General features: G+C 42.4%; 1 protein-coding gene across 4 annotated transcripts; it reads left to right on the top strand.

Annotated features, from left to right (window-relative positions):
- Window positions 1–10,929: 10,929 nt before the first annotated feature.
- On the top strand, window positions 10,930–18,417 carry LOC135552068 (keratinocyte differentiation factor 1-like). 4 transcript variants are annotated; one of them, XM_064983448.1, is made up of 5 exons: window positions 10,930–11,133; window positions 15,039–15,935; window positions 16,098–16,213; window positions 16,335–16,412; window positions 16,809–18,417. In XM_064983448.1, exons 2-5 carry the CDS (start codon window positions 15,061–15,063, stop codon window positions 16,838–16,840), a joined length of 1,101 nt encoding a protein of 366 aa, XP_064839520.1. In that variant the 5' UTR covers window positions 10,930–11,133; window positions 15,039–15,060; the 3' UTR covers window positions 16,841–18,417. The 4 variants fall into 4 exon arrangements, with proteins under 4 accessions (XP_064839520.1, XP_064839521.1, XP_064839517.1 ...); XM_064983449.1 differs by lacking the exon at window positions 10,930–11,133 and adding an exon at window positions 13,725–14,131 and having other exon boundaries at window positions 16,812–18,417; XM_064983445.1 differs by lacking the exon at window positions 10,930–11,133 and adding an exon at window positions 13,725–14,131.
- The last annotated feature ends 20 nt before the right edge of the window (window positions 18,418–18,437 follow it).

Here is an 18,437-nt window from a genome sequence, read left to right as displayed (position 1 = left end):
ATTTTCTGGGCTAACTATGTCGAAATAATACATTATTGTATAAACTGTATAGTTTTCTAAGGACCTGAAGCGAGGCGATCATCTTGGTATTGTGCTCCTCAAGGTAAGGAAATGACAACCTACAGACATTGTTCAAATTGCATCTGTAATGACTAACTTCTGTTTTATTTCCTAGAGAAAGAGGTTACAGGAGTTCTGGCTCTTCCAGAATGGAAGTTGAGCAGGGACCACCAAGTGGCAGCTAACCACAGGATCAACTCAGACCAGCCTCTAGTACTGCTGGATCAGGCCATAGTAAAGCTACCCACAGAATGATTGGATCCAACAACCAGAGACGGTCCCTCGGAGGCTCTACACCAGGTTTTATCCAGCCAGCCCCAAGGGGCTCTGGATCTTCCCTCAGCAGCTGCTTCACTTCAGCCCAGACAAGGGTTTGAGGACTCACTCCAAGAATAGCTATCATAGCCTCTCTGGCTCTATAGCCAGTGGAACCTCTCTCAGACAGAACAAGCATCACACCATGGCCAGCATAACCTCTGGTCAAAGTGTCACCAACCCCATTGCAGTGAAGCCAGTTTCAAGTTGGGAGACAAAGAGAATCCAGCCCAACACCTCAATCTAGCTGCTCTGGATCAGTTCAGAAAGTGGAAGCCAGAGGCGAAACCCCCATATAAAACTGCTAGGGTCTGTTAGGTTTCAAGGTATTTTCTTCTGTAGAGCTGCCTCTGTCTATAGTAATATGAAACCCTCTACTGGTGTATCTATTCCTAACAGCTATGGCTCTACTCCGAGTGGAACAAGATTTTCTACCTCCAGCCAACTCAACTAAGTCCTTGTCCAGACTCAGAATAGAGGAGCCACCAGCTGCAGCTGCTACGCACACCCCCTCCCTCGCCCATTATGTCCAGAACCTCACCTGTTATGGCCATCTATCCTGGTTTCAAGTGGACCAATGGACGTTTCTGTCTGCCAGTCTCCAGCCTCTTCACTTTTGCCCAGGCTGACAGTTTTTCAACCTACATACAGAAAGCCCCTGCCACCATCCAGAAGTAAAGTGGCTCTAAACCTGCCCCCAAGCTTGGCCTGTGCTGATATCAGCACAGCTATACTCCCAATGCAGTGAAGTCCAACCCTAGGTCTGCCGGCGGCCCTACCCAAAGCCTCTCCTCTAGAAGCTATGGCCTTACCCAGTATGGGCCTAGCAGTGGCACCTCCACCACCCCTCAACGCTTCGCCCTGGCCACCATCCACAACATCTCAGAATACTATGGTGGAGCTTGTGTCTGTCACCTCGAAGTAGTGCCTCCTCCCCTAGCCACTCCAAACCCAGCTCTTCAGGTGTCAGCAAGCCACAGCCAACCCACACTGCACCTGCCAAGCAGAAAGCCCCAGCATTACCTATTAGTTGTGGTATTAGTAAACACAATTGGCCCAGCGTCTTCCGGGTTAGGGGAGGGTTTGGCTGGGGTAGGCCATCATTGTAAATAAGAATTTGTTCTTAACTGACTTGCCTACTTAAATAAATGTAAAATAAAATGAAAAAAAGTAGAACACCAGACCAGAACATTTCTGACCTGCAGGAAATGAATGCAAATTAGAGAGAATTGTTTATTTCCTTTTGTTTATTGTCTATTCCATTTGCTTTGGCAGTGTAAACATGTGTTTCCCATGCCTATAAAGCCCTTTGAATTCAATTGAAAGTGTGTGTGTGTGTGTGTGTGTGTGAGAGAGAGAGAGAGTGTGCTTATTATGATGATGAAATATCATGGGTGAAGCAGATTGTTGAATGGCCTGACGAACAGAGAAGAGAGTGTTGTCTCCCATTAGAGAGAACATAAGAGTCACCTCCATCCTTTGTTGATTAATAGAACTCATTTTCAGTATGATTTAAGACACCTTTCTCCTCTTCCTGCAAATCTACCCTCCGTCTAAATGTCTTTTCAACAAGATCGTTTCTGCTGATCCCAATGAAAGATTTATTTGTATTTTTTTTTTTACATTTCTGTATTCTGCGTGAACGTTATTTTTCTCTTTATTTTCTTTCTTATGAATGTTGCCAGGCATTTTGGAAAAAGAGAGGAAAGGAAACGGCTCCTAAAAAAATGATATCTGTGCCTCCACTTCCTCTTGCAGGAAATAGCATCTTTGATTTGAGCCACCACACATGGTCAATGCATGGGAGGTGTTGCTCTCTCTCTCTGTTTATCTTACTGTGACAAACTGGTGTGCCCTTCCCGACTTAGTCATTCACCTCAGTGTAAAAGACAAATGTGTCAACAATATTATAACATCTAAAACCCAAGGGAACATTCTAAATCTTTACTCCATGGCTAACTAGTCAGACATGGGATCAAACAGTATTCAATGTCTTTCAAATACTTTCAGTGTTTGCTTGATCCTGTCTGGAATGCCAGATGGGCAGGATATGGGTTTGTACTTTTGGGAATATTTTATTAGTTCCACTGAGCCAAGCACAGCTGAAGACATGGAATGATTTTTAATACTATCTGAATCCAGGCTGGTTAGCAGTGCCATGTGTCTGATAAGACGTGAGGGTGAAAGTGTGTCAGATACGTTGTAGGTGACTGAATTTTCGGTTTGTTTCGGTAGCCAGACGCAATGTAGAAAACGGAACGATTTCTCCTACACACAGACGCTTTCAGGAAAAACTGCGCATTTGGTATGTAACTGAGAGTCTCCTCATTGAAAACATCAGAAGCTCTTCAAAGGTAAATGATTTTATTTATTTGGTTATCTGGTTTTTGTGAAAATGTTGCGTGCTAAATGCTACTCAAAATGCTATGCTAGCTTTGCATACTCTTACACAAATTAGTCCATTTCTATGGTTCAAAAGCATATTTTGAAAATCTGAGATGACAGTGTTGTTAAGAAAAGGCTAAGCTTGAGAGCAGACGCATTATTTTCATTTTATTTGCGATTTTCAGAAATCGTTAATGTTTCGTTATGCTAATGAGCCTGAGGCTTTAGTCACAAACCCGGATCCGGGATGGGGAGTTTCAAGAAGTTAACTCCATAATATCGACCGAAACATGGCAAACGTTGTTTGGAATCAATCCTCAAGGTGTTTTTTCACATATCTCTTCATTGATATATCGTTCGTGGAAGCCTGTATTCTTCTCTAAATTCCATGGAAAAATACTTGCAGCTGACTTTTGCGCACCAATTTCGGCGCAGGACACCGGGCGGACACCTGGTAAATGTGGTCTCTTATGGTCAATCTTCCAATGATATGCCTACAAATATGTCACAATGCTGCAGACACCTTGGGGAAACGACAGAAAGGGCAGACTTACTCCTCTCGCATTCACAGCCATATAAGGAGACAATGGAAAACAGAGCCTCAAAAATCCTGCTCATTTCCTGGATGCCGTCTCATCTTGGTTTTGCCTGAAGCTCACGTTCTAGGGCACGCACAGAAAATATCTTTGCAGTTCTGGACACGTCAGAGTGTTTTCTTTCAAAAGCTATCAATTATATGCATAGTCGAGCATCTTTTTGTGACAAAATATCTTGTTTAAAACGGGAACGTTTTTCATCCAAAAATGAAATTGCGCCCCTAGAGTTTCAACAGGTTAATTATTTATCTGTACATGGAGACATTTCACTGCAGCTAATGTAGAAGGAAAAGCTGTGTACATTTGCAAATACTGTGCCAAATCATATGTGAAGAATACAGCAAAGAGGCAGAATCATCTGGCCAATTGCATAAAGTTCCCTCAGCACTTACAACAAGCAACCTCTGACTAAAGTCCCACTACTTCTATTTGAGGTGAAAATTGTTAATCAGACACCTTATCGATAGCAACAGCTCATGGTCCTCCTGGAATCCAAAGTTTTTTTGACTCAATTGAGGAATGTAGCCAGAGAAATTCTGCTGAATGTCTTGCTCGAGCTGTGTATGCAACTGGTTCAACTCTGATGCTCACAGGCAATGTGTATTTGAAGAGATTTCTGAATGTTCTTCGCCCAGCATACACCCCTCCAACCAGGCATGCTTTATCTACTATTTGCTGGATGCAGAGTTCAACAGAGGTCAAGCAAGTCATAGAGAAAGCAGACTGTATTGCAATCGTCTCTGATGGGTGGTCGAATGTTCGTGGACAAGGAATAATTAACTACATCATCTCCACCCCTCAACCAGTATTCTACAAGAGTATGGACACCAGGGACAACAGACACACTGGTCTCTACATTGCGGATGAGCTGAAGGCAGTCATCAATGACCTTGGACCACAGAAGGCATTTGCACATGGAGATAGACAATGCTGTGAACATGAAGGCTGCTTGGTCTAAAGTGGAGGAGTCCTACCCTCACATCACACCCACTGGCTGTGCTGCTCATATATTGAATCTGCTCCTCAAGGACATCATTGCTGTCACGTTCTGACCTTAGTTCCTTTTTTATGTCTTTATTTTAGTTGGTCAGGGCGTGAGTTGGGGTGGGCATTCTATGTTATTTTTCTATGTTTTGTTCTGTTGTTATATTTCTATGTGTTTGGCCTAGTATGGTTCTCAATCAGAGGCAGGTGTCAATCGTTGTCTCTGATTGGGAGCCATATTTAGGTAGCCTGTTTTCTATTGTGTTTTGTGGGTGGTTGTATCCTGTGTTCTCACCATACGGGACTGTTTCAGTTGTTTGTACTTTTGTTCTGTTTGGTCAGTTGATTTATTAAATAGATCATTATGGACACTTACCACGCTGCACATTGGTCTGATCCTTGCTACTCCTCCTCTGAAAAGGAATTCCGTTACAATGGCACTGAAAACAATGCATACACTCTACAAGAGAGCCAAGGAAATGGTTAGGTATGTAGAGGGTCATCAAGTTATGGCAGCAATCTACCTTACCAAGCAAAGTGAGAAGAATAAGAGCACCACATTGAAGCTGCCCAGCAGCACCCGTTAGGGTGGTGTCATCATGTTTGACAGTCTCTTGGAGGGGAAGGACTCTCCAAGAAATGGCCATATCACAGCCTGCCGACATGGACAGCCCCATCAAGAGGATCCTCCTGGATGATGTATTTTGGGAGAGAGTGGTAAGCAGCCTTAAACTCCTGAAATCTATAGCAGTAGCCATTGCACAGATTGAGGGAGACCATGCCATCCTGTCTGATGTTCAGACTCTGCTTGCAGATGTAAGAGAAGAAATCTGTACAGCCCCGCCCACTTCACTGTTGCTCCAAGCAGAGGAAACTGCAGTTCTGAAATGAATCAAAGTGTGAAGACTTCTGCTTGAAGCCCATACATGCCACAGCGTACATGTTGGACCCCAAGTATGCTGGCAAGAGCATCCTGTCTGGTGCAGAGATCAACAAGGCCTATGGTGTCATCACTACCGTGTCTCGCCACCTTGGCTTGGATAAGGGCAAGTACACTTCGCTTTGGGATGGAGATGCTTTGGGGCTTTGGGATGGAGATGCAATATGGCAGTCGTGCCAACATATCTCATCAGTCACTTGATGGAAGGGACTTTGTGGATCTGAAGCTCTTTCCCCGTTGCCTCCATCAGCCTCCAAATCCCACCAACATCAGCCGCCTCAGAGCGCAACTTGTCCTTGTTAGGGAACACGCGCACCAAAGCATGTAACTGGCTGAACAATACAAGGGTTGAAAAATTGGTGGCCATCTGGGCAAATTTGAGGTTATTTGAGCCTGACAACAAGCCATCCTCAACCAGGTTGGAAAGTGACAGGGAAGATGAGGCCTCAGAGTCTGATGTTCAAGAGGTGGACATTTGAGGAGGTCCGGGGAGAAGACATGGAAGCCTGAGAGGAAAACAACCAAAGCTTTAGTTTCTAGACTATCATTTTACAGATGTATGTTAAATATTCCCTTTCTTGTTCAGTGAAATCATCCCATGTGAAGAGTCAACTCATTTAATTAAAGTTCAATTTGTAACTAAATTTGTTTTTTTTCTATTGGAAGGATTTCATAATTTGCAATGTGTCTACTTATGATAAGGTAAAGGGTGTATGTTTCTGTGTCCATATGGTAAATATATCCAATGCAAAAAAAATCTACATTTTAAATGGTATTAATTTGCATATATTCCCGTTTCCATCTACAATAGACATTTACAATGTCTACCCTGTATTTCTGATCAATTTGATGTTATTTTAATGGACAAAAAAAATGTGATTTTCTTTAAAAAACAAGGGCATTTCTAAGTGACCCCAAACCTTTGAACGGTAGTGTATGTTAAGGTTCACTCTGTTTTCCTTATCTCCACTGTGGACTGTCCATGTTGATCCTCTTGGTTTTCTTGGTCCTCTTGATCCATCCACCTGTCTTCTTTGTTAGTCATGTCACGCCCTGGTCGAAATATATTATGTTTATTCCTCATTTATTCGGTCAGGCCAGGGTGTGACATGGGTTATTGTGGTGTGTTTTTGTCTTGGGGTTTTGTGGGATGTCTAGCGTTAGTCTATGGCTGCCTGAGGCGGTTCTCAATCAGAGTCAGGTGATTATTGTTTTCTCTGATTGGGAACCATATTTAGGCAGCCATATTCTTTGTGTGTTTCGTGGGTGATTGTCCTTAGTGTCCTTGTTCCTGTCTCTGTGTTAGTTTACACAAGTTAGGCTGTTTCGGGTTTTCGTTACGTTCATTACGTTCTTTGTTTTGTAGTGTTTGTATTTAGATTCGTGTTACGTTTTGTTCATTAAACATGGATCGCAATCTACACGCTGCATTTTGGTCCGACTCTCTTTCACCGCATGAAAGCCGTAACAAGTCACCCCTTCATCACGTCATTTATTTTCCTGTAATCTAATTTAATATGACTGAAGATGCAGCATTTTCTGCCAGGCCCCTTCTAATAGGGTATAACAGACTCATTAGCCCTCTAGATGGACTACATGACCTCTATCAAATCAAAACTGGAGTTTTTACTCAAAATAAGTTATAAAAGAATGCTTGATATTTACAGAATAAATCATACCTAGTTTGATGTTTCTGTGACAAACCGTGAATTAGTTATTGATTTTTGCCACTTTAAATGGCATTTTATAGATTTGATCTATTTCTATTAAGTCAAAACTGGAATTTTTCCTCGGATCGAAGGTTGGAAAAGTATGCTAGAAGTTTATAGAAAAAAATCATACATAGCTTGATGATTCAGTGACAAACGGTGAATTAGTTATTGATTTTTACATTTCTAAATTGCTTTAGGCGAATGTCTGTTGAATGTCTGCATGTCTGTTGCATGTCCAAACGTGTGAATATAAAAGCAACTTTACCTCGGTATTAAACCATTTCAGAAGGTCCAGCGTAGTAACAAACATAGTTGTCCATGATTTAGGAAATGTTGATTTTATTAAATCTACATTAAATTGTACAAATTTGAATGAATTACTTATTTTGAATGTAAACATGTGCAACATTGCTGAAGAACAGAAGTGGTTACATAATTGTCTATGCAAAAAGGGCACTGTTAACCATTGTACATTGGCCTTAAACTTTTTTTTTTTTATAAAATAGTGTTTTCTCGAGAACGAAGGAGAGTTCAACAAATAGTCATCTAAATTCACAGAACATCACTGTGGGCCACGCAATATTCATTTATAAGTCAGTCAGGGCCACGCAATATTCATTTATAAGTCAGTCAGGGCCACGCAATGTTCATTTATAAGTCAGTCAGGGCCACGCAATATTCATTTATAAGTCAGTCAGGGCCAAGCAATATTCATTTATAAGTCAGTCAGGGCCACGCAATATTCATTTATAAGTCAGTCAGGGCCACGCAATATTCATTTATAAGTCAGTCAGGGCCACGCAATATTCATTTATAAGTCAGTCAGGGCCAAGCAATATTCATTTATAAGTCAGTCAGGGCCACGCAATATTCATTTATAAGTCAGTCTGGGCCACGCAATATTCATTTATAAGTCAGTCAGGGCCACGCAATATTCATTTATAAGTCAGTCTGGGCCATGCAATATTCATTTATAAGTCAGTCTGGGCCATGCAATATTCATTTATAAGTCAGTCAGGGCCACGCAATATTCATTTATAAGTCAGTCTGGGCCACGCAATATTCATTTATAAGTCAGTCAGGGCCACGCAATATTCATTTATAAGTCAGTCTGGGCCATCCAATATTCATTTATAAGTCAGTCAGGGCCACGCAATATTCATTTATAAGTCAGTCTGGGCCATGCAATATTCATTTATAAGTCAGTCAGGGCCACGCAATATTCATTTATAAGTCAGTCTGGGCCATCCAATATTCATTTATAAGTCAGTCAGGGCCACGCAATATTCATTTATAAGTCAGTCTGGGCCATGCAATATTCATTTATAAGTCAGTCAGGGCCACGCAATATTCATTTATAAGTCAGTCTGGGCCATCCATGCCTTGCCCAGAAATGATACTTTCTGTCTCCTGCCAATGCTTTAAACTTTAGCATAAATGGTGTGAGAGCAACTCAGACACGGGTCCATGTGTTCAAATCAAATCAAAGTGTATTTGTCACGTGCACCAAATACTACAGGTGTAGACCTTACAGTGAAATGCTTACAGGCTCTAACCAATAGTGCAAAAAATGTATTAGGTGAACAATAGGTAAGTAAAGAAATAAAACAACAGTAAAAAGACAGGCTAAAAACACTAGCGAGGCTATAAAAGTAGTGAGACTACATACAGACACCGGTTAGTCAGGTTGATTGAGGTAGTATGTACATGTAGATATGGTTAAAGTGACTATGCATATACGATGAACAGAGAGTAGCAGTAGCGCAAAAGAGGGGTTGGCGGGTTGTCAGTGGGACACATTGCAGATAGCCCGGTTCGCCAATGTGCGGGAGCACTGGTTGGTCGGCCCAATTGAGGTAGTATGTACATGAATGTATAGTTAAAGTGACTATGCATATATGATAAACAGAGAGTAGCAGCAGAGTAAAAAATAGGGGTTGGGGGGGCACACAATGCAAATAGTCCGGGTAGCCATTTGATTACCTGTTCAGAAGTCGTATGGCTTGGGGGTAAAAACTGTTGAGAAGCCTTTTTGTCCTAGACTTGGCACTCCGGTACTGCTTGCCATGCGGTAGTAGAGAGAACATTGGTGAGCTTGGTGCGGTATTTGTTTTTAATAAAGTTTGTTGTGGAGATGGCTGATTCACAGCTGTATGTGGAGCCAAACATGGTTAGGATGTATAGTGCCAGTTTCTTGAACAGGGACATCAGCTGCAGGCACGATATTTCCCCAGAAAGTGACAGGGTTACAATCACCAGCCTGCGCCTTCAAATACACATTTTCTTACAGTTCAATCAACTCCATTTGCAGTGATATGCAACATCTACCCATCTGAAGGTCTGTTTTACTTCTTCTGACAACTTTGTCACGTTTGTGACGAGGAAGAGGTTCTGGATGAGCAGCACCAGTTCTCTTCCAACAGTGAAGTCATCAAAGCGAGCCTTGTTATCCATCAACTTCTGGATGAAATCAACATGGTTGGGAACACATTTGTCTCCCTGCATTTGCACCAGGAGATTGGGGAAGTGGACAAGTTCTCCCTGGAGATCATTCTTGAAAAGCTCAAGTTTCATCTGGAAATCCCGAACTGCTGTTATCATATCACACACGGTGTTGTCCCGTCCCTGCAGCTTAACATTCAGTTGATGTAATGTGTGAAGTAATGTCTGTCAAATGCAACTGTTTCCGTCTTCCTAAAACTCAAACTGAGTTGCCTTGTCACACTTTTGCTCTGTTAAGAAAGCTTTGATTTCCTCCTGAAAGGCCCAAAAACATTCCAAAACCCTGCATTTGCTGAGCTTTCTGACATTGCTGTGCCGTAGTAAGTCATCAGAACTAGCATCGGCCTTTGTCAGAATGCCTCGTAGCAGATGCCATTGATCAGCTTCATCATCGTTGTCATGACCTCAGAATACTCATTTCCCAGACTGGCACACAGGACAGATTGATGGAAGATGCAGTGATTTGTCAGGTCAGGGTGGTCCTCTTTCAAACGTGCAACCAGTCCCCTCCCTCTTCCTATCATGGCTGGAGCTTCATCTGTGATGATGAAGAACTCTGACTTCAGATCTCTCCCCCTCTTTGTCAGCATCCCTTTGATGACCTCATGGATATCTTTAATCTTGTTTGTGCTCACCTCTGTGTTCAGGGGATACGTCCGATCTAATTTACTACGCCTGGTGTCCTCATGGCGTTTAACATTGGCACTTTACTCACTGAATATCAGGCACATTGGTTTTGTGCTATTTGCGGGGAGAATTAATAAATACTGTCCCGTATTCAGAATCAACTCTTTTGTTTTTAAACAAGCCATATTATCAGAGATACTGGTAACTAAGCTCCTTCAATCTGTGAAATTTACAGTTGAAACGTGGTCAAATCTTTCCGATTCTTTCTGCCTGCTTGTCCCAAGGTTACACAGAGGATATTTGGATTAATGTGATTGGGTAAAACGCGGCCTCTTGTATTTGCAAATAACCATGCAATTGGATTAGGCGGAGCACTAGTTGAGGTGGCCGTTGCTTCGAGAGAGAGAGAGAAAGAGAGGTTGCTGAGTTAGAGGCCGCGGCGCCCGTTTTGATATATATATTTTTTAAAGTTGTCTAAAAAAATGCATTGACTTTAATATAGCAAAATGCGATGTTGTCCGATTCGATTGACCCTTCTCTGGGTCCGGACCAGGACCGCGGTCCGCCAGTTGAGTTTGGCTACTGTAGTCTGACGTGCCCTCGTGTGGGTGCTAGGAAGCAGGTTAGATAGTGATAGGCATGAACAGCCAAACCAGTAGGGGCTGGAAGTTATCGTGAGCTTAGATTGGTCAATAGTGTCGCAGAGCAGCCTATTTGCATAAAGTTCACCTTTCCCCAACTTTGGTCCCGCATTGTTGACCATCCCTCGCCCACATTGCGCTCCTGGCCATTTCCCTTCCCTCCATTGACAATGACTGGCTTCCAAAATTTCATCGCTCCCTGTCAAAATCCACTGTGCGGAGTGGATTCAAGACCACTCGCTTGAAATTTAAAGGCAATGTTCCCTCATTCACCACGACTGCATTCACAGTAATCGTTGCTGCATATGTCGGCTCAATCGGAAATCACCAATACTTCTTGGATATGGATGGAATTCAGCTCTGAGGCTTGTGTAAGTACACTTTACTACAACACAATAACCACAAACTTTACTTCGCGTCTTTTTGTTTGACATGATGGGATCTTTTTGGGTCTGGGAAATTAACTATGTGAAAAAAGCGGTGAAAATTCCTTTTTGCACAAGTATTGAAGTAAAGGATGTCACGTGACGATATGGCGTGTGGTCCTCCCACTAGACTTTGGAAACCATGCAGTTTATTAGGCCACAGATGAAATAATGAACTTCATAGGGTGGTGAAAGTGCACAGTGATCTTAATGCTCCTTCCCAATAAGTATGGAGGCTCTCAATCAATCAAATGTATTTATAAAGCCCATTTACATCAGCAGATGTAACAAAGTGCTTTACAGAAACCCAGACTAAAACAGCAAGCAATGCAGATGTAGATGCACGGTGGCTAGGAAAAACATTGATCATCATGTTTGGGAAGCATTGATGTAGATGATACCTGCACAGGCTACCTGCACTGAATCTGCGAGCTGTTGGCTAAAGCACATGTGCCAAGAACAGAATAGCACATTTGCTATTTAATGCAATAATTTTGTGAAGAAACTGTTGGTAGAGTTGAAAATGCAGTGGAAACACATTGAACTTAAGGTTTATTCAGTACATGAGAACCTTTTGCGATATCACACACTGATTTTTATTTGCAACAAATCCGTTTGGTGGAAACACACCACTAGTGGGACAATTTGCATATTTTCCTTCATGCGGATTCTAGAATATTCTCATGAAAATCTGTCGCCAATTGGATGGAAACCTAGCAGTGTGGCCCTAAAATATGATTAGAGCTCATTCAATCACTGGCGGGAACCAATGATAGGCCTTTACATCATTGAAATGAATTACCTAGCTTTGTTTTTGACTTGTTATGGGTAAAAAGCTGTGCATGATGATGTGATTCTTTTATTTCACCTTTATTTAACCAGGTAGGCTAGTTGAGAACAAGTTTTCATAATTACTTTTGCGGTTCGATTCCCATGTACCAAAAAAATTAAAGTTGGTTTCCATTCCATCTTCACCTCAACTGATGGTTTTGTCACAATACTGTAGGCCTATATTGCATTTATATAGTAAATGTGCCCATTATGGTTATGGCATGTGCTCTAGCCAACAGCTGGCAGATAGTGAGGGTAGGCTGGCCTACATGATGAGGTGATTTATGGACAAAAGAGAGATTTTGCATTACATTTAAGTCATTTGGCAGACGCTCTTATCCAGAGCGACTTACAAATTGGTGAATTCACCTTATGATGATTTGTATTTGTCAAATGGCAGCCAAGCATCGATCGTCATGTAATTTTCATTAGCTCACTGTCAACATGATATATAGATACAAGTTCGTCCAGTTTGATTTCCTACAAATATTTTTCCTGTGGTTATAAAAAAATATATTTCACCTTTTCTTTAACCTGGTAGGCTAGTTGAGAACAAGTTCTCATTTACAACTGCAACCTGGCCAAGATAAAGCAGAGCAGTTCGACACGTACAACAACACAGAGTTACACATGGAAAAACAAACATACAGTCAATAATACAGCTGAAGAAAATATACAGTGTGTGCAAATGAGGTAAGATAAGGGGGTTAAGGCAATAAATAGGCCATAGTGGCAAAGTAATTACAAATTAAACACTGGAGTGATTGATGTGCAGAAGCTGAATGTGCAAGTAGAGATACTGGGGTGCAAAGGAGCAAAATAAATACAGTATGGGGATGAGGTAGTTTGATGGGCTATTTACAGATGGGCTATGTACAGGTGCAGTGATCTGTACGTGTGAATTCACATAAAGATCTAATTTTCAATAGATTCCAGTTCAATTGACATATACACTGAGTGTACAAAACATTAGGAACACCTTCCAAATATTGCATTTCACCTCCTTTTCCACTCAGAACAGCCTCAATTTGTCAGGGCATGGACTCTTCAAGGTGTCAATCATTCCACAGGTATGCTGGCCCATGTAGACGCCAATGCTTCCCACAGTTGTCAAGTTGGCTGGATGTCCTTTGGGTGGTGGACCACTCGATACACATGGGAAACTGTTGAGTGTGGAAAAACCAGCAGTGTTGCAGTGCTTGACACACCTACTACCATACCCTGTTCAAAGGCACTTAAATATGTTGTCTTGCTCATTCACCCTATGAATGGCACACATACACAATCCATGTCTCAATTTTCTCAAGGCTTAAAAATCCTTGTTTCAGCTGTCATGTTGCCTTCATCTACACTGACTTAACACGTGGCATCAATAAGGGATCATAGCTTTCACCTGGTCAGTATGTCATGGAATGAGCAGGTGTTCTTATGTTTTGTACATACAGTGTAAAATCTAAAACCACATCAAACCAAATGTATTTATAAAGTCCTTTTTTTAACAAAGTGCTTATACAAAATTCAGCCTAAAGCCCAAAGAGCAAGCAATGCAGACCTGGCTCGCAAAAAAACTCCATAGAAAGGCAGAAACTTGTGTGTAGTCTTCATAGGGCTAACCCTCCTGAATGGGAATGCAAAACCTTTTTTTTCTGCTTACACGTGTAACCACCGGTATTGCACTTTTACAACGGTCCCTAAACCACCCGAGCGCCAGAAAACAGAATATTGCCTTCTGTTCAACCCTGTTAAGGGAAGAGTTCGACTATCGGTAAAAACAAAAGGTGTATTTTGCTCTCTACCGTCATCTGATTGTAGTTATTACCCTAGGACGTTCCGTTGGACAGCTATTGACGAGCGAACTCTGAATATCTAAAGTAGCCTAAAAACGAATTTACTGCGGTGATTTTGGTTGGAGTAACTCTCTCGCTTTATTACCTTGTCGCGCAGGTGAAAATCTGTTGTAGGAAGCATTTAAGAAACGAAACTACGCAGTCTTTTTTTTTGGGTAATTCAATTTTTTTTTTTTTAAATATACAAATGTAAACTCTTGCTCTTTATGGAATACAACCACTCGGAAGAAAACTCGGTGGAGAACCGCGATCACCCTTCGAATGCCGTGAGTAAGCCAAATTAATAAACCCAGGTGTAACTTATTTTAAAGTATCCATTACAGATGGAACGAAAGTTGATTAGATATGTGTTTTGGAAGTAGCACCTTGACAATTATTGTATTTTTTTGTTATTGACAAGGCTTTAGATGGACTGAAAAGGTCGTCGTCCATTTCAACCAGTTGTTCTGCGTCTCAGCATATGGCAGTAGTAACCTTTCATTGTATGAAGTCGGCCCGGCCCTGCTTTCATCAAACATCTGATCAGGACATTGTTGTAGTCACCCCCACCCCACAGCCTATCAGACAAAGTATTTTGATTACATTCACCTTATGACACATTGGTTGACATTTTGGCCTACGTTGAATGGACACCGTCCTCATCCTGGTTTCCATATGGCCTTTGTTGACTTTCTGTGAAAGTACATTTTGAACGTGGCCTACAGGCCAGAGGGGTATACTACACATTTCCTACATTAGCCAGCTCACTTCAGTCAACAACTAGAAATGACTAGCTTTTCTGGTTCATTAAGAAAGCTAAACATACGCGTGTGTTTTTGGTTGTTTAGTCAATTAGGCCATCCCTGTTTTCAAGTTGATCTTTCTACAAAATAAAAAGTGATTTAAGAATATGTATGCAAGTTAGCCGGCTAATTCAATACCCCTCGGGGCTTCTCCGTGTGCTGGAGACCCAGGCTGCAAATGCTTTTCCTACCACAGCAATAACACATCTGAATCAATTTCTCATCTCATCACCAAGCCTTGGATTTGATTCACGGCTGCTTTGTTGTCTATTTCAAGCTGATGATTATTATGACAGGATTAAGCAATGTTTAAAAAAATATAGCATTCATATTTCCTACATTAATGTAATGAATTGCCTTCCCCCACACTCCCTGTCCTCTTCTTTCCCAGGCCTTGGCTCCAGTGAGCCACCATGCCCAGCAGCATCACAGGGAGCCCCAGACCCTGGTCAGAGCCAGGGGGCCATGTCGGCCTCATACCTGTGGAACCCAACCATCTCCTCTACCGGAGCAGCAGCACCAGCCAGGAGTCCTGCTATGAGGAGCGATGTGTGGACCCGGTGGAGTTGAGGCACCAGGGTCCCAGGAGGACCCACCACAAGGCCCACCACGGGGACGTGCAGATCAAGGCGGCTGATGAGACCATCGGCTTCATCCCCGGATCAGCAGACTCTCCTCCAGGGGATCACAGGTGTGGTCCTTGTGCCCCCTCCTCCCCAGGCAGCTGTAAGAACTGGGTGTGCAGCGTGCTGACCTGTGGACTCTACATGGTGTGTCGGCGCACCATCCTGGCTCCCAGTCCCACAGGGAGGTCCCCAGATGACGATCAGGAGACAGTCAACCTCCGGGGTCTCCAGAGCCACCCTGGGGCCAACGACCCCCAAACCAGGAAGGAGGGCGGGGGTAGTGACTCTGATTGGTCGGAGGACATCTACATCAGAGGGGTCAAAGTGGATATTCCCAGAATGGAGGAGGAGCCAGTGGTCATTACCAGGCCTCTGTTACACAATGGAAGAGGTGGAGGAGGGAGACGGTACAGCCCTCCATCCTACTCCTGGTATGAGGGGGATACGGGTGATCTGAGCATGGGTGACGTGGACTCTCTGATCACCCAGAAGCTTCTGGAGCTGTACTCTGAGTACCAGATCGAGGAGCTGGCCCACTGCACCTCGGACTCGGTGTTCCTGAAGAAGACCGGTGAGATCAGCCAGCTGATCAGTGACCTGGCCGAGGAGCATCAGCTTGATGAGCAGGATGCAGAAGGTCGACTGGTCAAGGGCATCATCAGGTAGCTTCCATTCACTGACATTTACTGGTAGTGTTTAACTGGGGCACACCAAGTGTGTGTGTGTGTGCGCGTGCATGCAAGCTGTTGGTAATGTGACGGCAAATCAATACATTAAAATGGACAATAAAGTTTATACTATTTTAATCCATTCTATGCATTCAGGATCAGCACTAGGAAGAGCAAGAAGAGACCTCCATACCGAAGGTCACAGAGGAGTACCTCCGACAGCGGAAACGAAACTATGAGCAACTACCAAACATCAACCAACAGCAATAACAGTAAGCAACTCCTCTACTGATAAACAACCGCTTTTCCCCTATTTTACGTACTTGTTGAAGGAATCCTTCATGGGCTTTCATTTGTTATTACACTGTTGACTCACTCTGTTTTACCACAAAGATGATTACGATATCCAGATCTCCAAGGAGACAGATTCTGATATGAACGCGAGGAACATGAGGATGACCAGTGGAGCAGGTAAGAGACCTGACGTGGGTACTCTATGTTGTGTGTCCTGCAGTGTTGTAGTCATCATTAAGAGCTTGTTATGATAGGGTTAGAGTCCTTCAATACACTTTTTATTTTACTGAAATCGCAGTGTGTCCCCTGTGTTCATTTAGCAGTGGCACATTGCTGCAGAGGTTTTCAACTCTGACCCTATGAGGTCCGGTGCCTGCTGGCTTTCTGTTCTACCTGATAATTAATTGCACCCACCTGGTGTCCCAAGACTAAATCGGTCCCTGATTAGAGAGGAACTATGAGTGGAACTGACTTTGAAGCCAACGACACATTTCCACATTGCGTGGACAATGAAGTTTGTCTGTTCGATTATGTTCTCCATCTCATGCCTACTTTATCATATTTTGATTGAAGCAGAAAGTTCTGAACGTCTGATGTCTGTGTGAGGCATTCCCCTGCCCGGGACTTCAGTCAGAACATGATGATCCATCTTCAACACTGCTGATACCATGGAGCTACTCACCAGTCTCCAGCTGAAGAGGTTGGGTGCCATACAGATACACGTATTGTAAGGTCTATTTAATTCTGTGTTGGGAACTTTAAGGAGCCTGAGAATTAGCACTATGTTAACTGAAGTGGGAGGAGTATTATGCGTATGCAAACTCCGTCCGAAGACCACAACTTTACTTTGAAGACGATACTATGAATCGTGTCATCTGTATATTGAAGGATTCTAATGTAACCAGGGTCGTGAATGTATCTTTGATTCCGGCGTATTGCGCCCTTGTTTGGGAGTTGGTCTGTCTCATAGGAAAAGACACTGTAGGTTTACTTCCCAAACCCTTCCAGCAGCTTCCCCTGTTTTGTTGTTCCTCTTATTACCCTCCAATTACATCCGTGGTGGTGTGTGTTCCTTTACCCTTGAATAACAACTAGCTCTTTTGATATGAAACTCGATTCTCCACTGCTGCCGGATCTCTTTCTGCATTATCGCTTCAACACTAACACAAGAATCAGTTTCAAGGTAGTGTACTCACATCCAGGGATTTGAAGGGTCAAGTAAACTGACCCGAGGAAGATAGATAACTGCACACTTGATTGGTCAACGGTTTTATAGTGCAACATGTAGACACCAAGAACTAACCTGGAATGTACTGGAGGCCAAAAAAACGGATGAAGAGGGAACACCTCAAAGACGATGAATGTTATTGCCGTATTGGTGACTTTGAAATACAAGATGTAGATGTGCTTTTTGATGCCAAGAGAATATCATGCTCCTGTACCTAACGAGGTAACATTTTACTTAACACCCAGTGTCATAACATGTTATGACATGGTCTTAACTATGTGGAAACACTTGACATAACCTGTCATAATATGGTCATTACACTGTCATGACCCATATGTTTACACCTGTTGTGACATATATTGTATTATTTTTATGGCTGGTTATAGAATCAAAACTCACATTTATTCGAAATAGTTTTTTCCCGGCGAAAAAGTGTCCTTCCGTTTTTAAAAGATTGTTTCTTAAATCCTCTGTTATAATGAGATCTTTACGGTCATGTTTTTGTTGTATTTTAATGAACTTGTAGAATATCCGCTTTTTGACACTGTTGTGAAGCATTATGACCGCCATCCTATAAGTCACCTATCACGTACATGCTGTAATATACATCATCCTATAAGTCACCTATCACGTACATGCTGTAATATACATCATCCTATAAGTCACCTATCACGTACATGCTGTAATATACATCATCCTATAAGTCACCTATCACGTACATGCTGTAATATACATCATCCTATAAGTCACCTATCACGTACATGCTGTAATATACATCATCCTATAAGTCACCTATCACGTACATGCTGTTATATACATCATCCTATAAGTCACCTATCACGTACATGCTGTAATATACATCATCCTATAAGTCACCTATCACGTACATGCTGTAATATACATCATCCTATAAGTCACCTATCACGTACATGCTGTAATATACATCATCCTATAAGTCACCTATCACGTACATG

This window comes from Oncorhynchus masou, chromosome 13, assembly GCF_036934945.1.
Source record: "Oncorhynchus masou masou isolate Uvic2021 chromosome 13, UVic_Omas_1.1, whole genome shotgun sequence".
In the NCBI taxonomy this organism is placed as follows: Eukaryota; Metazoa; Chordata; class Actinopteri; order Salmoniformes; family Salmonidae; genus Oncorhynchus; species Oncorhynchus masou.
Note: the sequence above shows the minus strand (reverse complement) of the source record. Positions and strands in the feature narration are given on the sequence as shown.

What these genes read in the sequence shown, in the direction of transcription:
- LOC135552068 (XM_064983448.1), top strand. Translation starts at nt 15,061, where the DNA reads ATGCCCAGCAGCATCACAGGGAGCCCCAGACCCTGGTCAGAGCCAGGG. An exon ending in CTGGTCAAGGGCATCATCAG is followed by an intron (nt 15,936 to 16,097) that starts GTAGCTTCCATT and finishes CTATGCATTCAG; the next exon opens with GATCAGCACTAGGAAGAGCA. An exon ending in GAGGATGACCAGTGGAGCAG is followed by an intron (nt 16,413 to 16,808) that starts GTAAGAGACCTG and finishes TTTTGATTGAAG; the next exon opens with CAGAAAGTTCTGAACGTCTG.